A 27,803-nucleotide genomic window follows, 5' to 3' on the forward strand; every position below is an offset into this window, starting at 1 on the left:
AACAGCCCCAACTCTCTCAGCCTATCATCTACCACCTAATGTCATTTTAAGTGGAAGGAAAACAAAAATAATCCTAATGCTGTTTCTTTTGAGAATTACTGCCTGGAATATACTTAACATTTACGGGAGCAGGCATGGTAAGACAGGTTCCTGCTGGAAAGGAAGCAGCTCAGCACCTCTCGCTCCCATGAATAGTCTGTGAAATGCATTTATTAAAAATTTATTTAAAACATTTATTAAAAAGGAGTCTTAACTGCTTTGACCATTCTCTGTAGTTCTAACTCTGACCACAGAGTTAGATGATGACTCTCAAATCGATACTCAAATTTACGTTGTATGAATTTTTAATTGATCAGGTTGTGGAAAGGGTAATATTTTAAGGGTTTGGTTTATATCCGCTTACCAAGTCAATGTTGTAGAACAGGATGTTTTACTGAATTTACGATTTGATAATACATAAAGACTGTCTTGCAGATAATTATTTTAATTTGGGGAGTACAAGATCAAACTGCAAATATTCTTGTAGCTTTTTTAAACTTTTCTAGGAACATGATCAGTAACAATTGTTAGGTGTGTGGCACCAAACTGACATTTGCTATGAAGAGCTGAGGGTCCTGCTCTTACATGGGATGCTTGTAATTTTAAAGCATTTAAGCCTCCCTAATCATAAGGGATGATGCTGCAAGGACTTTGATAATTAGATTTTATTTAAAAAAAAAAAACAAAGATATGATAGACTCACACTGATCAGAGAATCTCAGCAGTTTCAGCAACAAAAGCAGGAATGTTTGTCTTGATCAGTTCATCAGGGATTTCCTAAATTCCCTGAAACCCAGTTTGAAAGCATGACTTCAGGCACAGTTTTGAACAAATCTGACCTTGTAAATAAGACTTACCCAATTTCAGTACTTACAGGGCCACTGTCCTTAGAATTCTTCATGATCCTTAACATACTTAAATGTGTCATTAAATTATTAAGACTACAATTCAAATTATTAGCAATTTATATAGAAAGATGAAGAAAACTGATGTAATTAATCCATTATTCTACTGTGCTTTGCAGGTCCTAAAATGGTAGAATTCCACGGTCAGCAATTTCAGATCAACTCAAAGGACGGCAAACCACTTTTTACAGTGGATGAAAATGAGGTTGTAATTGGCACAGATAAACTTCGAGTCACAGGTTTGTAACAGTTTGAGAAATGTCCAAATAATAGCCACAAGGAAAACACGATGAAAAATGCCATTTTTAAATACATCATTTTGTGAACACAGGTTCTGGTTTTACCTCATTAGGGAATAGAAATCTGTAGATATTCTAACCTTTGTCAGCAAGTAATCAGTAAGAATTTTTAAAAGCAAAATTATAATGCATATCACAGTAAAATAATAATTGTATATATATGTATATTTTAGTGATCGGTGTGTTTTTTTCTGAATTATTAAATGTTTGTAATGCACAGTTAACTGAGGCTGAAAAAATTCTAGATAATACAAATTGAGTTGAATTGGGTTTTATTTGTGAAAACGTTTTTAGATTCTCTCTGATATTTTTGTATGATTTTATCTTTCAAAGTGAAAGCCACTGTATTTCTGCTTTGTGTGTAGACATATGTGACAGAATGGTATTTGTAATATATTTTAAATGCCATTTTTCAAAGACAAGTTTGTCTTAGGCTCTTTCTTCAAATCACCAAAGTACACATTTACAAAATAAGTTGTCATTTATCACATGAAAAGCTATTTCCTCTCATATGACCTGATAAAGTCAACATTCATTTTCCAGGTATAAGGTTGCATTAATGGAGATGTATCAAGGTGTGATTTCTCCTTAAGCAGAAGAATCCATCAAAGCGAATAACAAGAAATATTCTGTAGCTTGTTTTGAATTACATTTTTGATATTTTTAACCTGAGAGCAACTATCATGATTAACTTTTGCTAATTATTGGTCCCCTGAAATCTTGAGGTCTTAATTTGAATTGATATATTCATATTATGTCACTGTGCAAAACTACAAATGTCGTAAATATACAATTAGTGTTTCAAAGCCAAAGTTAAGTTATAATAAATGTGTTAATAAATTCTGTTTACGCCTGAGGGTCTTATCTTAAGTTTTTTACTATTTAACCTAATTGAAATTACAAGTGTGTTTAACCAGGAAACCATATCAAATAATTATTGTTTGCCCATGGGATGCTAAACTTTAATAGAAAAGCATGTTTAACAAAGATATGAAAAACAGCATAATTGTTAACTGATTTGGAAAAGTCTAGCTCTGCTCAAAGTAAGGAAAAATAATTCATACATGAGTTTAAATTGTTATGCTAAAACATGTATTCTGACTTTTCCAATATTAGTCTTTACACTGCAAGGACAATTGTTTACTTTAGCAGATACTGTAGAAAGACGTGTTGCCTGTTTCTTTTTTACACTGTAGTACAAGGTAAAAGCAAACCCATTCAACTCAGTGAGGCTATTTCAGTGTAAAATTAATAAGAGTGAGACGAGATTCATACCTACTTTGCTTCCAATTAATTTATTAAAATTGTGATTTAAATGATACTATTAGCATGAAGGATTAATTAGTAGTACTTTGCATACTGAGATAATTTTTTAAATATTTTAGATAAAGAACAAGATTAATGTGGAATTTTGCAAAGCTCATATCATAAGAAATAGAATACCTCAGGCTTAAAATACACAAACATCTTGCAATATTTTATATACAATATAGGGGACTATTTGATTTTAGTTTTAGTTTGATTTTATTTATGTGAATTATGAAAAGCTCAGTAACAATTTGTAAGAAAACCTGAAAGGCTTCAACTAAAATATAATGTAGCAGAGAGCAAATGCCTGTGATTTAGGATCTTTCAGGAAAAATTAAAAGTCTAAGAATAAGTTAGTACAATCCAACACCTCAGGAATTGTCATTTTCCAACAGTTTGGTATGTTTGACCTCATGCTATTTCAGTTAGATGTTTTCTGGCCCATACGATAGAATGAAACAGCAGCAGGCCCTCTCTTTGTTCTCCTAATAAGGGCAAATGCCTGGGGAAAGCCATGAGCAGCAAGGTGTCTCAGGTACCTCACAGGGTCACAGGTCTTGATGCTCGGGTTTAGACAACTGAATTGAACCTGAAGTCAACACAGTCAATGCAGTCTACAGCATGAAGGAGGCACCTAGACTTGGCATGGGGAGAGCTACTCTGCTGGCCAAATACAGTTGTCTACTTTAGGATGAGCTCAACGGCTCACTCATCTCCCTTGAATATAGTGGCTGAGTTCATATGCTAAAACTTGATCATCCAGCAGTATTTGAATCACCTTTGGATATCACTTTATCTACAAGAGACACTTCATTTGATCATGGCAGTTGAAGGCTAAGCATGATGAACAAGGGTGTTTTAGATTACAGTAGGTACATATGATTAGGTAACTGAATTCTGCCTCTATGTTATCTGTGGCACCTACATCAAAGACATTTAAATTTAAGTGTATGAAAATGAATCTCAGCTCAACCCTTCATGACAACTAATGCTACCCGGAGATGTACTCCAATTACAATCTTTTCAATATTCAGTAATGACCTGCATCTTTTGCAGACATCTATTACTCTGCTACAGAAGTATCGAGCATCAACATTTTTTCTTGTAGGTTTTTATACATTCAGTTGGCATTGGTGACAGTAAAACCCACCTTGTAACAGTGTATTAGCTAGCAAATAAATTACTGCTTTATAACTAATAATACTGTCATGGCAGTAGGAGTGAAGTCACAGGACTAGCTGGAGACAGAACCTTCCCGCACAAATGGCTAGAGTCCATAGCCATAGGAGTCCACTTCTTCACTCTCTTGCCTGGCTTTCAAACTTGCCACCTGGAAGGCTGTCCATAGAAGGGAAAAAAGCAGATAAAATTATGTGCAATAAAATTCATTCAGCTGATATAAAATGGTCTCAAGTACTGCACAAAAAAACTTTTTAACAGGTACAAAGTATAATTTATATATCATGACTGTTGTATTGGGTAATATTTTGGTGGTGAGAAGGTAAGAAATTAATAGCATGTATTTGCTTAGCCTCCACTTTTCTTGAAGAAAAGGTGGCAGGGCAGAGGGGATCGTTATCTTTATGGAGAAGCATATTGTATTGCCCTTTCTCCGGTTTACTACTTGTACTGCTTGGTTGTCTTTCACAATGTCTTAAAGATTTGCTGAGAATTGTCAGTGATTTTCTAGTGCTCTGTTATATGGAAAGGTTTACAGTTTGAGTAGTTAATGCTGAAGTGCAACGTGAAGATGTATGTTTGATTTAAACACTTCTGCTCAGAAGGTAAGGTAAGTAGGGGACAATTTGAGGGTATGAATAAACATTCTGTTAGACTTTGAAGAGGCATATAGTCTGTGCTTGATAGGGTGTGTAGGGGATATCAATCAACCTTTCTGACTTCAGTCCTCTCATTAAGAAAATTAGTATCTTGAGCTTGTGTATTGTAGAATTAAACTCATAAGTAATAGTCTATAAAACAGTAAATGTAGTAATATTCATATCATATTTGATGTTATTTCTTTACAGTTTAAAATATAAAGTAGGTAATGAAGATAAGAAATCTATTTAGGGCCATTAAAAAAAAAAAAAATTGCCCTGAGATTATTTTGGGGGTTTTAGTGTCATACTTAATTTTTCTCACAGGAAGGCATGGTTTTACTCAGAGGTGAAAGCTTAATATATGCAGATAAGCCATTTCATTCCCTGTTACACTACCACCACCACCCATCTCACTAGTGCATTAATGCTGCTATTTCCCAGTGGCTTTCTGCCATTATGAATATTTAGGTCTGTAACATTTGCAAAGATTTTGTGGAATTTTAATTCTATTAACTGTAATGGAAGCTGCACTTTAAAAATCTTGCTACTTATTTTATTGTCTCAAGTAGTTTAAAATTTCTCTGTCTTTGCACTTCTTGGACTTCATTTTCAAATTTACACATGTATTTTTACATTACCCATGTATTGGGTTGTTCCAATCAATGCTGTAATAGTAGTACCGTAGCTATATTTTCATTGTCTTATTAACTGTTAATATATGGTTACTCATTTTCTTTTTTAATATCAATGTGGCCATATAAATCACTGTTGCTGTTTTCTTTCCATTTGAACTTTTATATATAGTATTTTTCTTTATTTTTTGCAGGGCCCGAAGGAGCTCTTTTTGAACATTCTGTAGAAACACCACTTGTGAAAGCAGAAGCCTTTAAACAGCTTAGGTAAGAATTAATGCATAAAAACATAAATCTAATAGGTAAACATTGTTTACTATAGATACTCATATTTTTTCTGAACATGGCATTTTCAACATTTGCAGAACTGTATTTTAAAACAAATTACTGTTTTAAATGAAAATTATATATTGCTCTGCGATTTTGAAAGGTATTATGAATGCTTTATTGTTGGTGGTGAATATTTAATGCTGCATAATATACTGTGGAAAGTTTTTCAGTAAACTTCTATTTTTCAGCTTTGGTAACCTTAGGTGTGACTTTTTCTATTATGTTGCGACAGAAGTTGCTTGTCTGCAGCAGGTCATTGACCTATAATTAGTCAAGACTTTTAGAAACTACTGTCAGTCTGAGGAAACACTAGTAAGAACACTTTGGAAATGTGCAATGTTCTGTTTGAGAGAAGTTTGGGGTGAGAAAATCATTATGAACTACTTTGTATGTTTCAGAGCCCCTTAATTCAGGGATAGCATTTCTTTCTGCATCATTTTAAGTATCCCAAATTAGCTTGTAATAAGTTGGTTATGATGAGGTAATAAACTCAAATTACATTCTGTTCATGAACTTGTTATGTTTCTTCTTAAAAGCCAGTTCAAAGAAAGGTTTGAAATGAAAGAGGATCTCTTTAACAAGTATACTTCTGTACTTTCATTCCTTGGCAGTTTGCTACTTTCTGTCATAATTTCTCTTCTTAGTTTTTTTTTTTCTCCAATAGGGATAACTACTAGAGAGTAATGGAAGATGATTAAAGTTTTCAAAAACAGTCTGTATCTTGGTGACTGAATTTTCAAATTAAGAATGGCAAATGAGAGGGAGACCATTAAGATACTTCTTTTAATTTTCTCCTTGATATTTAAGATTTACTTACAGTAAGATATGTGTGCATTTGAAGATCACATGAGCTTAAGACATTAGTTTTTACGTGTTGATGTCCACTTTCAAAAGTGCGTGTCTTCTACTGTGGTAGAATTTGGATGTGACAGACTTTGATCAATATGTAGGATTATGCATGGTAGTGAACGTTGCCTGATTTTGTAGGGATTGGATTCATTATGTTGTAGATTTGTCATCTCCTGTCATTATCTGTTTTTATAAGGTAGGTAGTTGAATTTTGTAATTACAAAGACAAGAATCTCTGCAAATTTTCATTGGGTACATATCAACTCTTTTCTGTGGTTATTACTTCACTTCATATGCATCATCAATTAATTTTTTAACAGGCTTAAAGCTAATAGTTTTATCCTACATTCATTATGTTGTAGTCAATTTTAAGTTCTTATCTGCACTTCATTCAAAAACAATTACACTGTTTCAGACTATAAAAAACTATTATTATTATAAATTTTCCCTGGTTTTGAAACAGGATGTAATTTGAAGGCAATTCAAATTAATTGAGATTAATTCAAATAACCTGATGAGTGGCTTATCTCCTTAGTGATTTTTACCACAATTATAAACACATGCTTTGAGCTAAAATGTTGCTATGTGTTAGCAGAGCTCAAGTGTAGTTTTTAAAGTCTCATTCAGTTCTGTCTTCAGTTAACTTAAAATAGTGGGAAGTACAGGTTCTTCCAGAATTTACAGAAGTTTGCTAAGAATTATAACGTCAAAGAAACACCTACATGGCTACATCAACACTGACACTTGCAACTGACCTTAGTGTTTGACGTAAATCCTAAGAGCTGCTAAACACGTGTGCTAGAGGGCAAGTTAGCTTAACCCTAAGAAAAATGCTGAATATTTGGACATGAAGCTGTGCAATGCATACACCACTCACTCATGTCCTGGCAGGCCCTTACCCAGTTCAAAGCACCTTGTTCCTTTAATTTTATTTATTTATTTATTTTTCCCTATCATAATCAGCATTAAGTCTGAAAGCAGAGGTGGCAGTGATTCTATGGAAGGCTCCAGAGGGGAGCATCAAGAAGCAAATGTATTTGTCTGCAGTGTAGATGCTAAGTTAAGATGTAGGCAGAAAAGAACAATTTATAAAACTCATGCTGGAAAAAGGTTACTTTCAAGGGTAATCTTAAATGCCATTGTAAACAAAATTCAGGCATTCTGTTGTGAAAGAGCTCAAATGCGTTTACCAATGAATGGTTGTTTTTTAATGCTTTATAAATATTCTGTTTCATTCCACATTGTTAAATACAAGAAACTACGTACTGAAAAGCTTCACTATGAAAATTTAAAATGACATTTTAAGTATTACTTTTCTATTTTAAACTTGAATATGCTCCTTTTCCACATTAGAGCTATTTGCTCACCTCAAGCCTTATTGTCACACTTTCACTGTCTATTAATCTTCTATTTTTCCTCTATTTTTCCTTCAGTGGTTATGCTGTAGCATGTGAATATGATACGCTAGATGAATGTGATATGAAGTGCCATGGTATGCAGCATTAAATATAGGGAATACTGCTTCAAGAAAACCCATCCACTTCAAATGTAGTTGCATGTTTCAAGGAGCTGATTGGAAAGCTGTTAATGCTCATAACTTTTGTGCTAGTGTCACATGAACAGAGGCCATATTCACTCTCTGTCATTCAGATTTAGGGCAGGATTGGAAACAAAGCTGACATAAATGGCCTTCTGATTTAAACATTCTGCTGGCTTTCCTGTCCAAATGCCGAATTTCAAGATAGACTGCTTTTCTGGGAACAAAGAGATAAGTGTGTTAGAACATATCTTTTTATAGCTAAGTAATGGAGACAGAGTAATGCAATTATACTGCGGTCAGTAACTGTCTTTTCATTCCGTAATTTGAAGGAAACATATAGAGTCTTTTTCAGTCTAATAGACTGAATTCATGGCTCACCCATAAAGAGATATGCTTGCACTTACTTCCAACTTGGTAGGAAGAATTACAACAACTAAAACAGAAATTTCAAAAATGAAGCTTTCCTAGGTTTAAAATAACATTGCCTAGTTTTTAATTCCTTTCCTGGATTTCTTAAATCTAAATAAAATACCTAGTTTCATTTACAAAATATAAGACTGCAATACCAGTACAGACTTACAAGCAGGGTATTGCACAGAATAAAATTCTGACAGACATCCCAATGGCATGCTTATAGTCAACAGGAAGGTTCTGATACATCCAGGAAATAGCCTATGCAGAAAAACAGCACTGAGGAGGTACCTCATTAGAATTAGCCTGTTATCATTAATAAGAACAGAAATAGGTCTGGACTCCTACTTTTCCCAGCAATTCACATGCCTCACATTTTCCAGGTGCAGAGTTAGGCCATCAATCAGCATCCCCAGGTCCTTTTCCACCAAGCAGCTTTTCAGCCACTCTTCACCAAGCCTGTAGCGGTGCATGGGGTTGTTGTGGCTCATATCCACGATCTAGCAATTTTTATTGTTGACCTCAACAAGCACCTATTTAATGGGTCACGTCTCCTCTCCTGTAGCTGAATCAGATCTTCCATATGGTCACGGGACTACAGCAGAGCAAGCAAGAGGAAGCACAAGTTACTCTTGTTTAGGGAATCCATCCAAGAGCCAGAGGATACCAGGGGGTTTCAGTTACAAAAGTAAACCTGGAAGAAGAACCAGATGAATGTCCTGGCTTCTAGTTTGTCTCCTCTTTATTTGTGCTATTTCTTCCTGGATTATTTGGTTGTACAAAGGCTTGCATTCAACACAAGGATTGCTACAATCCAGCTCATTATGCCTGCCAAACTGTTTCATAGTCTGGTAAATGAAGGTAATGGATAAAGGTTTCATTTCCCTCAAGATGACGAGGGAACTGATGCTTTATAATTCCTGGCTGAATAACAATATCAATAGGATTGTGTTATATGTAATATAGGTTTATGCATATTATAATATTGATTATTTTTTATCAGGTCTCCAGGGGCTTCTATAGAATTTAGCTGCCACCTCTAACTGAATGCCAACAACATTTTAATGGAAAATGGGTGCCTTGCTTTCTAAATGAAGGAAGTTAAATAGAATTATGGAAGCTCATATTCAAATACATATCTTGTAACCCAAAATGTAGGTGGGAAAACTGTAACAGTAACTAATGGAACTAGCAGATGTAGAGAGAGACTTTTATAGAAACTTCCTAAAAGCCAGCTTCTCCACAAGTTCCATGTTAGTTACTGGAAGTAGCCTCTTCTTGTATTCTTGAGAGCCTCATGCCAGCACACATACCCTTTTATATCCCCAGTTATCAAATAAGAATCTTGATGTGAAAACTAGCGTCTCAGTTTAGACATTTTTCCAGTCTGATGCTAACATAGTTTTCTAATAATTTATAGCACTTTAGAATACTTTTGGCATATTATTTTATTCTTTCTATATTTTATATCCTTGAAGGTTTTGTCATTTTGATATTGTTCATTTCTTGTGGTCTACATGGCTAAGGCAAAACAATGAATGAGCAAAATTCTTTAAATCTCAAAACAATGTTTCTGAGCTGAGCATTCACACATTTCCCAAACTTAGGGGAATGTGCTTACAAAAGTGACATCTTTCCATTTATTAACTAACTGCACACTATGCATAATTAATATAATGCTCATGAATGTGTACTAGCTTTGCTCTCATATTTGCTGCATATGGATGTCTGACAGCCAGAAACTGTTTCTTCTGAGCACAAATCCTGTGAGAATTAACTCTCAGTACAGTCAGTTTGTGGTATTTTGCCAATTCTTCAACTGAGGGTTTACATACAAGTTCAAAAGTGACCCACAGCTTTCCACCCTTCTTGGATTTGCATAGCACTGTAGCAGGAATGATTCCACTCTTCCAGAGAATCAACTTTTGTTAAAGTATCATTATAAATATATATATAAAGTGCTATCCAAATGTGGGTGTATTCTCAAAAGACTTCAGTAATTCCCAGAAAAGCAGATGTTTTTTAAACAAACATATAATACTGACATTCACTGAAACTTGAAATATATAATTTTAGAAGCATTGCTTCATATTTTAATAAAATGCCTATGTCCAGTGCTTAAAAGCATAAAAATATATATTTTCTAGGTTGTGAACTACATGTTATAGAATATTGATAATTTGAGGGCATAATTATGTGTCTTCTAAGTATTTGGTTAAGGTAAATCACTGTACTGATGGATTGCTGGTAGACCTTCCTATCTGTATATTCAGAATAAATATGTCCCCTTCAATTTTTACTTCTGTTATGTGGCATCAAATAACTCCATTTTCTTATGGCTTCTACTTTACTGTGATTCTTTATGAAGGCTTACTTTTATCCTTTCCATTTCTCACTGATAATATGATTTCCTTTTGCACTTGAAGTATTTGCTAGGGTTAAACTGTGTAATAAGACAGAGAGAAATGCTGGAAACTGAAGTTGTGGGGATATATGGTTGCTTGAGTAGTAATTATGAAGGAAATCCAGTAAGAGATGTATAGAAGCAACCAGGGTAAAAAACATTTGCTAAATCATTGCTTAATCATAGTTGTAATACTGATGCTTACGTGCTAATTGCCTAAAAATACCATCTGACTAATTGGAGTACAGTGACTTTTATTTGTACTCATTATGCAAATCAAAAGCCCAGTCAGTCAGAGGAGAATGAATTATGTAATGGAGAAGTAAGTCAATGGTTATGATTCAGTATTTATAAAGCATCTCTGCTCCCTGACTGGTGAGATATTTCTACTGCAATGTAATTTTATGAGCCCTGGCATTAATTAACTAGATAGAAATTTGCATTCATATACTTTATTTCATTCAGGTTAACTAAGAATACCATCAAATATTTCTTTTGCAAGCTTAAAAATTTCTTTCCATTTATCTGTTGGACTCAAATCTGTAAAAAGCAATCGTTTATAATGATCAGATGATGCAGGATATCATATTTATTACATTTTCAGAAGGATTTATGACTGGGGTATCTCAAAATATCTTATTAGCAAAGGCTTGGGTACTACTTCACTTACAGCCTTTTTTAAGCAGTGAGTTTACTTGAAAATATTAATCCTAAAGTGAAAAGCATTTTCCAAGCACAATACGCTTTCTCTGTGTTGTGTTACTCTCTATTTGTGTGCACCTATATTGTTGCAAAATCTTGTTCAGTGCAATTTAGTTTACAAACCATAGCGCTTCACCTGTGGGATGGATATATCATTTTACATATGGACCATATGACCATAGGAAACCTCTGCAGATTAGATCATCCTGCCTTCTGTAGTTCTGACTCTGAAGTCTGTCCTGCTCTCACAGAGGTTTCACTCCTGAGGTAGGAGGGACATTTCACAGCAATCTGTTTCCATGTGGCAGTCAGAGCTGCTCTCCTGAATTCCTACATGTTTCTTATTTCAAAGGACTGCTGGCCTTTGAAATCTGTGAGTGATAGATACATCAGGAGGAGAGGAAATCCATGCACTGATGTTAGTGGCCTTTGTGCAAGGTAAGGTCTCCCTGAGAATACATGCAAGTTTCTGCTCGCTGTCAGAACGGACTTTCAGTTAAAACAGTCAGGTAGCTGCTGATGCTCATTCTAAAGCCTCAAGTTTTCAGAGATGTCACTTAACACATTAAGATCAATAGGAGTCATTTCTGCTGCTTGTATGGGACAGTCTTGTGTGGGGCAGCCATATATCTGCAGTGCAGAGACCAAAGTTTTAATGATTTTCTACACCAACGCTGTTAAACTAGGTATTTGACAATGTCAGTCTGCTCAGGGAGGTTGCCAAGAGAACTTGTCCTCAGTGATTACAGCATACTCCACCAGAGAGCAAGCTACCGTGAAAACTTCATTAATGATTGTCACACTTACGGACACCTTGCAGATGACCACCTGTAGCAATATTTGTAAGTCTGTAATTGTGCTGTCACTGGTCTAAAACTTAGCATTGAGCTGGGTAGTATCCCTTACTATCTTTCACCTCATACCTCTCTGCACCTATATCAGATAGGAAACAGGAGTCACCTACCATGAGGATGTGCATGTGGTAAACACCAGAAGAAGAAAGGGAAGCATTTCCTGATAACAGTAATTCCTCCAAGATATATTGTACATATGCACTGTTGCTACTCTCACTCTTTCTCCTCTGCCTGTGTGTGCAGTTGTGATACTTCAGTTGTGAGGAATCTGATGAGAGTGTGGCACATTCAGACACTGTACTAATGAATCACAAGAGGGGAAGGGTGTAACCCAATTGTCAGCCAAGCCCTCCTCACTTGAGTGTTTCTTTTAATGCAGAACAAGTGGATACTATGAGCAGAATGTACTGATCAATTCCAGTTACTTGATTTTTTCTGTGTTTCTGCATATTAAAGAAAAAATTGGTTGAGATATGTAAAAAAGGCATGGCAAATTTAAACAAGGAAGATAATTTTATGAAAATACACATAATTAAAATACTAACCTGATTTTTTACAACAGTGATGCAAATAGTGTTATGAGAGTAAAATTTTATAATACAAGAAGTTATTATTTAGTACATTAAAGTCATTTGAAAAAGATAGCCATGCTTGGAACATCTGTGATATGCCAGATTCAATCACATTCAGTGGGGCCTTGGCCATTTTTAATTACCTGGAGAGTCAGCACATCATAAAATCATAAAATTGAGGTCATCACAGAGACCTTTTTTGAATTAGCTCTGCTTACCACTCTTTATCACAACTGTCAGTCTTGAGAGAAGCTTCTATTTTAATCATACATCAGTTCTGATCTTTTAGTCTTCCTTCAGGAGCTCTGCATTGAGTGACAGTGGACAAACAGGCAAAAATACCTCAATATTTAAGATGGATGGAGAACTAGTAAATACATAACTACACTGTAATAATCATATCTTCTGTGTTTTTTTAATAAGTTATAGATGTTTTAAATTAACTTTTATAGTCTTCTGAAAATGCTGTTAAAACTGAGCACTGGTTTATTCTCTTTCTAAGAGAACATGTAAGTGCATTTGTCTTAGTACTTTGAATATTGCTTTCATATTGCTTACATGAACTAAGTTCTGTTAATCAAAACCTTGGGAACTGGAAACATCTGTTTTTCAAATCTGGCTTTGTAATTGTGCTTGTGCACAGAGATCACCCGTAAGCCGTAAGCCGTGTTGGTGCCTGCTATGCATATGCTGAACAATTCCCTTGAATCCAGAATCTCTTAACTGAGTTTTCCTGTCATCTGTTCCCACTCAGATTTAGAACATAAATACAGAACAAATTTTGAACACAGATTATCTCAAGATAAAAAGAAATTATAAGAAATTTTTTAATTAAAGGAAAATATGCTGAAGAACATACTAGCTGACATCTTCAAGAGCAGCAAATACTCCCAGCATTTAAGACTGCCACCCAAAAGGATCCCTCAGGGATCTGCCCTTCGTCCTTTATCATTTTTAACATTAAAAAAAAAAAAAGCTGGAAAAAAAAAAAAGTCATCTTTAAAAATCAGCCACACTTCCTGTACATATGGAGTAGGGTTTAAAGATAAAAATCTCCTCATCTGTATCTGCCTAACACTTTGGCTGATCCTAAATGATTTATTCACTGTTTGTGCATGTGATTCAGCTGATAATTCAGCACGCAGTTGTGGTTACCATTTTGCTCTTATATATTCAGGCTGAACTCATGCACCAGAGTCCAGACCTAGAGGGTCATCTCAGATGCTCATCCAGATATAGGATTCCCCTCTCTTCAAGCAGAAGCACTCTTCCTCCCTTCCTTCCTTCCTTCCTTCCTTCCTTCCTTCCTTCCTTCCTTCCTTTCCTTTCCTTTCCTTTCCTTTCCTTTCCTTTCCTTTCCTTTCCTTTCCTTTCCTTTCCTTTCCTTTCCTTTCCTTTCCTTTCCTTTCATTCATTCACTAAAGTGTGAAGGAATCCTCCCACAAGTCACCCACACATGCATTTTCAGAGAGACTGATGCATGTGGAGCATGGGCCCAGGGGTTCACAGCTGCTCAGGCAGATAGTTCGCATGGAATTGATTCAACTCATTTAGACACCTAGTGTAGCTATCTACCTCAAATCTCATCACCTCTTGATGGAAGGCAACAAGGACCATTAGGGCGTATTACATTTTTATCCTAACAAAGACATTGAAACTATATAAGACTAATTATGCCCTAGCAATGCCTATTTCTCTTTGTTCATTTTGAAGGGTGCACAGGGCATCACCCATATTCCTTGCTGTAGGCAACTACGTTATTTTAAGGGAATCATGGACTTATGCCATGTTTCGTTTCTCTGAAGAAATAAAAACTCATCATAAGAAATAAGGCCATGCACTGTGCTGGGAAATCAAATCCTGGAGTAAAGTTCTTCCACTTATAACCCTATATTCCATAAATCCATCAAAAACGTTAATCATAGTTTATATAACCTTGTAACTAGGATTAGCAAATGCTGCCAATTACTGGCTCTTGTTTGATAGCAGGCACAAGGTAATGAGTCCTTCCAACCTAATAATTAGCTTGGAGGCCTTGGCCATGGTAGAACTTTGTCTTTTCACGAAAGTGATAACACCATCATATTTACCTAAAAGAAGTGTCTTTTCTTTCTAAGTTGTAAATAAACAGAGTTGTCTTATACTCACTAAAGACTTTGAGAATTTCAAAATATTGTTACAAAATAATGTTTTCATTGCTATCCATTTCTGGACCTCTTCTTTCTTCAAAACCTTCTGTATATCTTCTACATCTAATTCAGATTATTTTTTTATACTAATCTCATTAACTGTGCATCTGCATGCCATGCTTGTATTTACATTTATATTTGTTATCTTCTACAGTTGTTCTATTGACTCCAGCAATTCTTGTTCTGAGGGTTTTTCTGATTTTCTGTACTGCTCTGGACCTCTCATCTCCAATATTTTTCTGTAATTTACTTCATTCTTAAAGCTTGCAAATCTGCAACTTTGTTTGCGGAAAACAGCACAATCTCTCATTTCTTCAAATCTTGGGTCATCAAATTGCTCACAGCCTGAAGCACAAAAGAGGATGCAAATCTTATACTGATTGTCCTCATCATTAGAAGAACGCAATGTAGTTTGTTTTCTTGGGTTCTTCAGCTCTGATATTGCAGTACTTGAAGTTTAGGAACCCTGATTCTTTAGTAGAGCAAGTAACAGACTTGACTCCATATCCCAGCTGTTAAGAGTTGTAAGATTTTAGTAAGTTCATGGATAAAATAAATAAAGGATTAAACATGGAAAAATTTGATCTGTGGACAAATGAATTTATCCATAGAATCTGATTATTATTTTATTTCTATCCAATGATTGGCTAGCCTAAACCTCACAGAGTCTAAGAATCCATTACTGCAGTGACTCAAGATTCTGTAAGGCCATCTTTCAGCTTTAGAAAATGCATTCCCAATAGGTGAGCTGCGCTTAGCTGAGCCTAGTGAGTATTTGTGATCTGTCTTCTTGGTTTTTCCATTCCACCACCAAGTGGCTTTTCATTAAATATTGACTCCGTTGATAGCAATGGGATTTTATAATTTCACTGTAGCTCCACTTCGTTCAGCCAAGCACCATAAGCCCAGATGTGTCATATATGACAGCTACTTCCTGAGATTTGGCAGAAAGGGAAATAGGGAAGTGGTTCAGTGGTCCTTTTTTGTCCCCTCCAGAATCGAAAACTCAGCCTGAAGTGATCAAGTAATGTTCCCTTAGGAACACAGACATCTGGGAGGGGAATCTAATAAACTTTGTGTGCTGCAGAAAATGTAGCTATAAAGGTAACAGCAACTTCTTAATAGAGATCTCCTTGATCATACAACATTCATTACGGATTTGAGAGTTTATTTTATAAGCTCAGTAACCCTACATTATTAGCATTTTAAACTGTGTTGACACTTGATTTAATCTAATTTTCCATAATGAATTATTTTTTAAAAGAAAGAATACTTCAACAGTATTATACATGCCATACAAAGTCCTGTACTGCTATTAGTAGCCCTCTTGTAACAATTGCTAGTGCTTTATACATCAGGACTGACAGTATTTTCATGTATGTAAATGTCAAGAACATAACTGTCCCAAGGAAGAAGGCTACCAGAAAAAGCAGAACCTACTACATCCTTGTGTAATTATTAGAATAGCTCTGCCATTACTGAAGTATTTGGGATGTTTCATGCATTACAGTGTGCATTTGTCTGTTTTCTATAGATCAGGGATGTTACAAACTACCAGAAAAGCCCAGCACATTTTGAGGCTTTCATACGTGATTGGAGACAAAATGATAGACCTTCCAAAATGACGTTGTCATTAATGCATTTAAGCAATAAGCAGAAGATAGTCAAGAAACAAGTGACTTTTAAAACCAAATTATAACAAATTGCTCCATTATTTTATGGTGTCTAAATTGCAACACAGTGCTATTGAAGATTTTTTTAAAAGCTTCTGAATTACTAGAAAAATGAGGTGCTTTATGTACAGCTGCTTCATTCAGCCAAGTAATTTTTCTTTCATGCAGTTCCTATGTACACTGGCCTCTAAACAGAAGTTCTCACAGTATGTTGCTCTGAATTCAATTGTACCCTGTTTATTTTCTCCCAATATTATCAGACAACTTTTCTGCATTGTCACAAGGTGGTGGTGATCATCTTCTTTATTACTAGCACAAAAAATTTATTGCGGAGAGGTGTTAGCCTTGGCATACTTAAGTTGAAAGTACAGTTCTTGTATCTTGTGCTGCTATGAGTTTTCCTGTAAATTTGTCTGCAGCAAAGTAGCCAGATGCACGTCAAAGAAACTGCAAAAAATGTTCTTTTAATTTTGAATAATTATATAATTTTGATGCATTAGAAACATACTAGTTTTCATATTACATTTTACTGTGACATAATCAACAGACTAACTTGGGGTTCAGCAGAAGGGACCTGTACATAAAACAGTATCTGCACGGTAGGTACTACAGTATCTGTAGATAAAACAAAGTATGCATTTTTATGCAAACAAATCCCAAGAGTAATAACCCTTGGAAAATGGTTTCTTTGAGATAAGCTACACTAATTGGGGTGATGTAGTATAACCATTGACCAACTAATAGGCTTGACAGAGGAAAACGGATGCTGGTTTTCAGTCAACTGTTTTCATTATAGTTCATTTAGTTTAACTCAGTAAAGCTCAGTCTTTATCGAAGAGAATGGAAGGAATACAGGAGCCAGCATCATCTTAGGAAGCGATTATTGCACCTTTAAGGGAAGAGATTCAGTATGTGTGATGCAAAATGGTGCATTTTTGAAAGAAAATCAGTTAACATTCAAAAATTTACAGTAGTTATGTCAAATCAGAATTTTGTGCCAAGGCTTAACTAACTGCTGTGTTTCTATTACTGTGCAAAAACTGATCAGGGAAGATTTAATGAGTCATTAGTATTTCGTATTTTTTGACATTCTGTAAGAGCTATCGGACTTTACTGTTGAATAATAATAATAATTCCATGTCCTTAAGATATACATGGTTGTTGGAACATGGTGTGAAACTCATCTTTCCTGTTTGTAAGAAGATGTAATTTAGGAGCCGTTCCAAAGAAAATGATTTTACAAAACAAAACAGAAATGAGGCATATACTGAGACTGAGAGCTCAATCCTGTTGTTTTGTCCTTCTTCGCCTTTGGACATGCTGGCAAACAACCAAAAGCCACAAGGCAGAACACCAAGATCCACAGCTTTGGGTAATCATGTTCTTGCCACATCTTGATCGCCGTCCCCACTTCCCTGACCTCAAAACAGCAAGCTGCTGGGAGATAAGTGACTATGGGTGGGAATTGTCAGCTGGCATTAGTGTGAACCTGCTGCTCACTATCTACCTCTACAACTCCAGCTTAGTTTTGCTCAGCTCATGTCAAAAGGAATCCAGCTTCCTCATAAAGAGAGAAAATGGTTTGAAATTCTGTATACTGGACCATAAATAAATGCTGAGAACCCTTTTTTCTGTGTAACTAATGCAGCTTTGTCTATGCTTTGCTTTCTTACAATGTCTAGCCTCACTGCCAGAGAATTAAACTGCTTTCAGACTAATCAAAAAGCCAATATACTCCTATCGCCATGTAAAGTTTAACATGCATTCAAAAAGCAGGGCTGAAAGCAGACACCTACAGAGAACCAAGGCCAGTTAAGCCCACAGAATCCTTTTAGGTTGCTTTTTTTAAAGATTTTTCTTTTCTTTCTTTTGCCTTGTGGGTTGGTTGGTTGGTTGGTTGGTTGGTTTTTTTTAACTTCATTTCCTACCTTTTCTATTCTTCCTCTGCTCCACAACTTCCAATCACTGCCTAATTCAATTTCTGTTCCCCTTTCACCTGTTCAAAGTCAGACTTGAACTCAAGGTCAGATGTTCATGTCAAGACTCCTTTTTGCACATCAGACATTATGAGGGCTTCTTCCTTAACAATGTGAAAAGATTTTTCGGTTATCTGCCAACAGCATCTGATGCTCTATGCCCCATTTTTGCGCCTGTACCCTAAGCAACCTAAGTGCTTCTGTATCTTTATAGACTGTAATAAGACCTGTAGCCATTGCTCTTCTAACTCTTCTTGTTTCTCTCAAGAAGAGAAACCTGAACATTTGTAAGTTTGTCAGACCTGATGAGATGCAGCCCAGAGTCTTGAAGGACTTGGCTGATGTAGTTGCCAAGCCACTCCATGATAATTGAAAAGTCATGGCAGTCAGGTGAAGTCTCTTTTGACTGGAAAAAGGGAAACATTGCACCGATTATTTAAAAAGGGAGACAGGAGCACCCTGGGAACTACTGACCTGTCAGCCTCTGTGCCTAGAGAGGTCACGGAACAGGTTGTCCTGTGTTAAGGCACATGCAGGACAGGGAGGTGATTCGAGACAGTCAGTATGGCTTCACCAATGACAAGTCCTGTCTGACCAGTGAGTTGCATTTTCTATCTATCTGCCCTCTTTTTACTTCATATTTTGCAATCTTTTCTCTTTCCCATGCACCTGTCAACGCCTAGGAACAAATGTGAAGCAGCATTTTCAGTCCTACAGAGACTAACTGCCAGAAAGAAAGGGGTGTGGGGTCTTTCACCACCTTCTGCCCCTCATATGGTTGACTTCTTAACTCAAACCTTTATACATATATATGTATTTATTTGGCACTTTTGCACGGATCTGTTTATTTTAATTATACTAAAGCACTATGGGAAGAAGACTGAATATATTAGAGAAGTGGAAGTGATGGATTAGTATATTTTATGAACTCTCATAAAAATCAATACTGGAAAGATTTGTGAAAGACTTTTAATGAAAAGGCTTTATGAACTAGCCAGCATTTGGGTTCTGCCTGGACCCACCTAGTGTTCCTTAAGTGGTTAAAAGAGCTTCACAAAAGAAAAAATACCCACAATAGAGGTGACACCATACCAATATCTTATTACTGAACTAAACTAACATACTCCTGTGAAATAATCTGATATAATGAAAAATAAATCAAGTCCAGTATATTTGATATTTTATTTTCTTTTATGTGCAGGGGCCCTTCCTTTTTAATTAAGGCTGAGTGAGGGCTAAAATACATAGGTATTTCTCCTTTACTGATACAAGAACGTATTTAACTCTAATAATTAAGACACTATGCACTGATAAATTCTTTACCATACCTTTAATACTTTAGTGACAGTTCACATTTCATACAGTCTTCTCTGTATGGTAAAACTGATTATGCTATTTTAACCATAAAGCAAGGAAAAAAGTTTGCTGTATTTATTTGTGGACACACCAGTTATTTGGTGCATCACAGTTCTAGAGGCAGTGTCCACCTGCCAGTCCAGTTCACTTACAGTGAGGCTGGTCTTCCTTTGGTAGGTGCTGGGAGGAACGCATACACGTGGGGAATTTTCATTCCAAGTCTGACAAAAGAATTCTGTCCCCCTTGAATTCAGGAGAGATGCTGACTCACAAGATGGAAGGGACAAAAAGTGGCCGGAAGGAACAAGATCAAGCCGGTTCCTCTGTCCTGCTCTAGTAGTCAAGTAACCCCACATTGTGGTAGGAAACTTGGGCTCCAGAAAACTGTAGTACTCTCTCTGCAGCATTAAAACACAGCTTTCTAATGCATTGTGGTACTTACAAGATCGGCAAGGTATCCTTCTGTCTCCTGCCGGAACAGGATGAAAGAAGAGATCAATATTCCTGCAGCATGCACAGGCACTATTGGCTGCTGCGTTAGCACAACCGCAGCAGGATGTCACTCCCCTCACAATCTCCCTAAACACCCAGCTGAGCAACTTCTGGTGATCTGCTATCTCCACAAGTTGTCACCATAATTATAGGAAAAGGTGGGAATCTCCAGGCCTTTAAGTTGTTGGGATGGTTTCAGATGCAGAGCCTGAATGCTGCCCAGGTTCCCTCAGAAGACTTTCACACAGTCCTTTATTAACTATCAATTATTAATTATTCTGCACACCTCAGCACCAGATTTCCTCAGTAGCAAGCCAAGACAGTATAGTCACCTTCTGGAACTCTCTTGACAACAAATAAGAAGACGGTGATAAAAATATTACTCTCCTTGCAACCGGTTGCTTTAGTTGCAATGGACTACTGGAGGACCAATATCAGGCAGATGACAGAGCTATGAAATATCATCAGGGACCTGATTGCCCCACTCTTCCCTGCCTTTCATTAGCTGACACTGTGCAGTTCCCCTGTGCTTTGCCAACAAAGCTCCAGGTGGCTGCAGGAATTGAGGTGAGGGAGAGCAAGGCAAAATACCTATTCTGCAAGTGGGCCTAGGTATAGTTTGCATTGCTTCACGTTCCATGGATATGTCTACATGAGTGTCTTAATTCAAATTAGGAACGTGCTTTTGGGAGAAACCCCCCAACTGCCTGAGCTCCCCACATCTTGGTTCTCATTGGGGAACTGTTTGGGACACATAAGCAGGGTGACATTTGGATGAAATCAATCTGAAAGCTATGCTCTCCTGGAGAACAATTAATGTGCTCCAACCTTTCTGGGCATGCAGTCTTCAGGGTCAGGCATCAGCTAGTACTCTTCTGGACAGATATAATGGGGGTGTCAGGTCTTTGGCATCAAATGTTGTGCCATCCCAATCAATTCCTCTTGCACCACACCACTTGCTAATTGACCCCTGGAAGCTACCACAGTACCTAGAAGCTATTCCTAAGTACAGAATCCATCTTCCCAAATGAGATACAGGCTGTGACAGATGTCTCATTTAGGACAGCACATTACATAGATTAATTCCTCTAGATGATAGAGATCCTCACTCCATTTTGTTAAATATAATTTATATGCCTGTAATTAAAAAAAAAAAGTGACTGGTATCAATATATTCCTTCATCATTCTACTGCTCAAATTCGAACAAACACTGTATAATGACCAAAACCTCTAAGACAATTTCTGTCCTCTCAGTCTTCAAGCACCCTCTAGCATTTGCAAGCAAACCAAATTCTTTTGCCAAGACTTTTGAGGGATGCACATCAATGTTTTGCTCAGCCCAGCGTGCTCTCTTTCTCCTTTTTATTACTTAGGGAATAGATTTTGAAACATTCTTATCAGCCATTATGTGCACACACTCATGTATTTTCTGACTGATTAAATCATTCCTCCCATCATGTGCTTAAAGTATATCCACTGGTCACTGATTTTAAGAAAAGCCTATTTTGCTTTATAAATGTCTATTTAAAACACCACCAGTGCTATATTTGTATCTTTCCAAGACACTCTGAGCTTGTACAAGTATCTCCTTCACGCGGTTCTTCTGCTAGAGTAGTTCTGTGGTCTCTAGACCCTTAAGCATAAAGGAGAAATACAAACCTGCCCACCAGTGACAGACTGGAAATGCCTCAGGGGCAGGACCACTTAAGAATTTTAGGCCACTTTAAGGTCAGTATCTAAGGGGCTGAGGAAGTCATGTGTCTTCAGGATCCATTTGGGAACTGAGAAGGGACATTCAAAGTCAAGGTTCAACTTGATCTACATTTCTACTCTAGGTGCCTGTTTCCCTTTTAGTACATCCGTGCTTGAGACACTGAAGCTTTGAATGCATTACGAAGAAACACATTGTTCATATGTTGCCTTTGCTAAAATCTCACACATTGTACTTCCAGAAAGCATTAAAATCACTGCTTAAGTTTCACTGTAGTTTCCATCTTTAGGAAGCTCCAATGCCTTACTCAGTTAAGTAAATCCACCCTTAGTTAATCTAGAAATAGGACATGTATAAACAGCAGAAATATAGGATTGTGATTAATATAGCAAACCTAATTTAATATAGCAAACCTAATTCTGACATGTAATTTCAATTGTATGTAGGTCATGTCATAAATCTGTAAGTGCTTCTGAAATCTGTAGGCTTCTTGCCAGCATTAATTTTGGTAGAAACTAAGAAATATTTCTCCAGTATTTGATTGCTTTTCAAACTCCAGGTCTGATATGTTCTTCAAAAATCTGTCCCAGTCTGCCTTCCTGTAATATTTAATAGAGCTTAAAAATAAAAATTTATGCCTTCATACTGATTACTTACATAGGTGAAATACTTTGCAAAAAAAAAAAAAATTCACTGTTTATAGCTTTTTTGCTAAAACAAATTATGACAAGTCAACTACCTTGACACACACTTATATATTAAATTTTAAATATTGACAATACAGACTTTGATTTTTCATTATACAATGATTACAAATGTGCATCAACAAATATTGCCATGAAGCAGACATCCTGTGTAAATCACTCAAGGAAAAACTGATTTTCAATTTCATAAAAGTGTAAATCTGAAGAAACAAGTCATAGAAAAGTTGTTAAATCACAAACACTGCTTAATAAATATTGCTAACAGTATATCAGGTGTCTGATGCAGAACAGACTCATACTTGTGCCCTTGTACTCAGCATGAACATTACTGAACTTTGTGCCATCTCCAAGACATGCGATAAGGCATCAAACTATTTTATGGATATGGTCCCAATATGGAGCCATGATGCAGTCATCCATTGCTAGGAATTTAAGTTATCAATCCAAAGTTTAAACTAATTGAAAGTGACTAACCCAGGAGATGGTGGGGAGAGGCAAATCATAGAATCATTGAAAGGTTTGGGTTAGAAGGAACCTTTGAAGATCAAAGATAGAATCTGCTGCTGCCTCTGGTCAGCAGTGATAAGCCAATATTGCCTATTTTCAGATTTGGGGATAAAAGATGAAGTTTCAGAGACTGTGCTCAGATATCATGGGTTTAGGTTTTAAGATAGCAGCTGTATTTAGCCTCTTCAGAATTCTAAGATAGAACTGAAGTTTTTCACAAGCACAACTGACTTTTAAATTCTAGTTTTAATGAAATAACTGCTAAAAAGGGAAGAACTGAAGCAGTCTGAGTGAATTAAACCCATGAGAGCTACAGCAGGATTGTGTTTAAAAGCATTTAATTCCTTTAGCATGTGATTGATTGGCAGTCAGTATCTACGCTCAGTACCTAATGCACACCTAGTAAAGGACCTGCTGGGGCACAGTCCTCCACTCCTCCAGCTTGGCAGCAGCTGTTGAGCATGCATGGACCCAACACAGTGTCTGCTGGGAGTGCGTGCACATACATGTGCACGCACATATACATGACCACCCCTACGTTTCCAGAAGACACGGTGGGTGAGCACATGCAGATCTGAAGCAGGGACACGTCTGAGTTCTGCATTGTGGACAAAGCCCACATAGCTCTTTGCGTGTCCAGGGAGCATACAGAATAGAGAAGGTAACATGGATATAAAGTAAACTGGTTAATTTTCTCTAGCCATAATATTCACCTGCTTAGTACTGGCTGATAGTATAAAATTCAGGATGTTGTCATCAGGAACAAAACCCAGTAGGTATTAACTCTGGTCTTGCAGTGTTCCCCATGTCTCCTGAGGAAGCAGTTCTAGGTGATGGTAGAAAGAAGAAATATAATCACTAGCTTGTTGCTGAACTTGGGCTTTTTCTTTTCATCCCATGCTTTTTAATTATTACTTGTATCCCTGCTACTTAGTGTGGAAACGATACCAAAATTGTGAAGAAACAAAGCCTTATCTCCTTGGAAAACAGAAATCATCATCCTGCACAGCTGACCTGATGAGGTGACTACTCAGCTCCTGCAGTACCTTCCTGCCATCTTGTGGCACTGTAGGGTTTCCAGCTTTCCGTAGTGCATGTTTTTTATGTCAAAGGGAGTTACTGGTTTTTAGGTTTCAGATGACATCTAGTTAAAGAACACACAAATTAAGATCTTGCTCTGACTGATAGCAGTGTCAAAACTCCCATTGATTATGAAACTTCCAAATGGCACTACTTGTATTCATTTCAGTAACTTATTATGTCAAAAACTAAATAAATTCAAACTGAAAAATGTAAAAATGGGTTTCAGTTTTAAAGAATAAATTACCAATATACGGAAATAACACCTTCTGTTCGTATTATGAATTCATCTGTATTTTTCGTTAGGGGTACTTCGGTGTTTTTAAATAGTTTCCTCCTTTTGCAAGTCTGCCTGAAGAAAACAGGAGCTGCATCTTTCCTATGACTTCAGGCGAGATTCCTCAAGTGCTTGTTCAAAGTTTACTTATTTTTCAAAAATAAAGGAACGTATGAGAATGTGCTACTGTCAGATTTCCTGCTCCTGCTTTCAGGCTGGAATCACCAACTCGATCTTTGAGCATGGATGCACCACGAGGAATTAATATCAAAGCGCAAGCTGGGAATATTGAAGCTCTTTCCCAGATGGATATCAAACTTCACAGCAGTGATGGTGTGGTGAGTACAAACCCTTCTGTTTCTGTAACTATAGTTGATGTTGCTATCTGAATATAAATAACAACTTCAAGTCTTTTTTCAAGTTCTTTTATTTTTGTTCCTTAGATTTTAGGAGACAGGATAGTAAACTTAATAGTGCCAATAATAAGACTTTTATTTATGGGTCAGTTTAAATAATAACACCAATTGACATAATGCTGTATTAGCTTAGATAAATGCTCTCTAATAAAACTGCAGTAGCACTCAGCTCCCCACCAGCACAGTGATCCCCAGGCACCCAAATAGGGTCCTTGACCCAGAGCAGACACTCAGCCCCAAAGCTGATAAATTAAGGAGGTGTCACAAAGAACTGCCCCATCAGCAGCAGCACGCCTCGTGCAGCAGACTGTCTAGCGCATCCGTGAGAGTGTACAGTGCCAGTTCTTCCACAGAGGAACTCCAGACCAACCTGTATGTCCATCCCTAACAAGCTGGCACAGCTGCAAAGTGTCAGCACTCAAGCCAGGACAGACGAAAGTCCAGCAGCAGCAGCACCTATGTGCTGCTATTCAGTGTATGGGCAGGGGTTCCATATCTTACCATAGAATAGTTTGTATTGGAAGGGACCTTTAAATGTCATCTAGCTCCACCCACCCTGCCATGGGTAGGGAGACCTTCCACTCAACCAGGTTGTTCAACCTGGGCAGGGTTGAAGGTCATATCCAGCCTGGCCTTGAACACTTTCAGGGATGGGGCATCCACAAATTCTCAGGGCAGCCTGTTCCAGTGCCTCACCACCCTCACAGGGAAGAGTTTCTTCTTACTATCTGATCTAAGTCTACCCCTCATCAATTTACAACTGTTAGCACTCATCCTATCACTTCACTCCCTGATAAGGAGTCTCCCCATCTTTCCTGTAGGCTCCTGCTCTAAGATCTCCCAGGAGCCTTCTCTCATCCAGGCTGAAGAAAACCAAGTGTCTCATCCTGTCTTCATAGGAGAGGTGCTCCAGTCTGGAGCATCTTTGTGGCCTCCTCTAGACCTGTTCAAGCAGGTCCATGTCTTTCTGATAAAGAAACACTGTTCCAGATTCGAACACAGTGCTGCAGATGGGGTCTCAGCGAGTGTGCAGTAGAGGGGGGAGAGAATCATCTAGCCACACACCTTTTGATGCAGCCCAGGATGTGATTGGCTTTCTACGCTTTAAGCACACGTTGCTGAGTCATATCCAGCTTTTCATCCACCAGTATCCCCAATCACCCTGCTTGTATCCATGTTTGGGATTGCCCCAACACAGGTGCAGGATCTTGCACTTGGCCTTGTTGAACTACATGAAGGTCACTGCAAAGGAACAGGATAGTCACCAGCTTATCCCTCTCCTGTGTTCCAGTGTTTTGTGAGAGCCTAGGTCTCAGAGAGCTTTGTCTGTAACAAGTCTGGGTAGAAGACTATTCTTAAATCACTGCTTAGACAGTCAGGCTGTTGTGTGTTGTATGTATTATCTCTAACAAGTCCGTTTGTCTTGCTTTCTCCCATTTAGCTTTTGCTGGATGCTGAAACTGTGCGACTGCCCAAATTGCCCGAGGGTACAAGGGGTGGATCCGGTATTTCTCAGGGGCTCTACGAAATCTGTGTTTGCCCAGACGGAAAGCTCTATTTGTCAGTGGCTGGCGTGGGCTCCACTTGCCATGAATACAGCCGTGTCTGCCAGTGAGGCACCAGAAAAAAAAACCTTGCTAGTTTGGTCTTTATATTACTGCTGAAGAGCATTACCAAAACCAGAATTTTAAGAGTTTTGACAACAAAGTACTTCAGTTAGGAAACAAATCTGTATCTGCTATTCTGGACTACAGGGTGAAAAGGGAAGAAGAGCACAAATGACATTTCAGCTTCAAAAGAATGACTTGAATCAAATTACATGTTCTATCAGTAACACTTTGAAAACAGCCTTACAGAGAGCATAAAAGAAAGGAATATGTTTCCTTGCTGAACTATTACTTAGTCAGACGATTATGTCACTATTATATTTTTGAGCTCTGTGTTTTTTTTTCTCTCACTACATGTAACACTTACTGCATTAGTGGGTGAAATTAAATTGAGGGAATAATGCTAAGACAAAGCATTAGTTGGGGAATTCGAAAAGTGCCAGCAAATGGTCTATGCAATTTTGTTCTTGCAATAACACAGGATTTGAAAAATGTGGTATTTGTATAAGTTCTGTGTAAAAGGTTAATTTGCAAATAGCTTTCTGTTTTAATTTGTCAGCATATACGCTGATTTACTTATTACTGAGATTCATATAAAAATAACCAATACAAAAAGCTTCAGGAGTCATTTATGCCACCTATGTCTCAAATATGTTCACTATACAACAGAGAAATATGCCAATATATTTTATAATAGCAGTAGTTTGTTTTATTGCCCGTACTGTCATGCTCATTTAAACCCCATGCTAATTCAACAGGGCAATTTGCTTCGCCAGCTGGACTAGTAAAAAGAAAAAAAACCCTATATGGCTCCAGATTGTCTGACACAAGGAACTGTTTGGGCGGTGGGGAACAAAGTCCTTTTCTGCAGCCCACAGGATCCAATTAAGAGGACTGTTTCATTTCCATCTGCAGCTGTTGACTGATACTTCTGATCCTGTCAGAGCGAGATGCTATCACAAATGGAGAGAGTAAAACTAATCGGTATTATTTTTTACATTTGGATACAAAATAAATGCTCACCAGAGCTGACAAACCATTTATTGACCTTGTAGAGAAACACAACTGCAGACCTATTCCCCTGTACAGTGTTGCACTAAACACAAATAAATTGTTTGCACACCTCTGGATAGCAAGATTTGCACTGAA

At 37.1% G+C, this 27,803-nt stretch overlaps 1 protein-coding gene across 5 annotated transcripts in view; it reads left to right on the top strand.

The window, feature by feature from the left end:
* The window catches only part of SGCG (sarcoglycan gamma), an 80,496-nt gene extending 52,693 nt beyond the window's left edge, over positions 1–27,803 (top strand). For 4 of the 5 annotated variants that reach the window (XM_061374315.1, XM_061374316.1, XM_061374313.1 and 1 more), the window contains 4 exons: positions 1,064–1,183; positions 5,198–5,270; positions 24,825–24,969; positions 26,489–27,803. In XM_061374315.1, the coding sequence (XP_061230299.1) occupies positions 1,064–1,183; positions 5,198–5,270; positions 24,825–24,969; positions 26,489–26,662 (512 nt within the window). In that variant the 3' untranslated portion in view covers positions 26,663–27,803. The remainder of the gene's footprint in view (positions 1–1,063; positions 1,184–5,197; positions 5,271–24,824; positions 24,970–26,488) is intronic. The other variant, XM_061374318.1, reaches the window with a different exon arrangement.

The sequence above is a fragment of the Neopsephotus bourkii genome, unplaced genomic scaffold, assembly GCF_033783945.1.
Source record: "Neopsephotus bourkii isolate Nb327-2 ecotype Australia unplaced genomic scaffold, CSIRO-AGI_Nbou_v1 NB_1638, whole genome shotgun sequence".
In the NCBI taxonomy this organism is placed as follows: Eukaryota; Metazoa; Chordata; class Aves; order Psittaciformes; family Psittacidae; genus Neopsephotus; species Neopsephotus bourkii.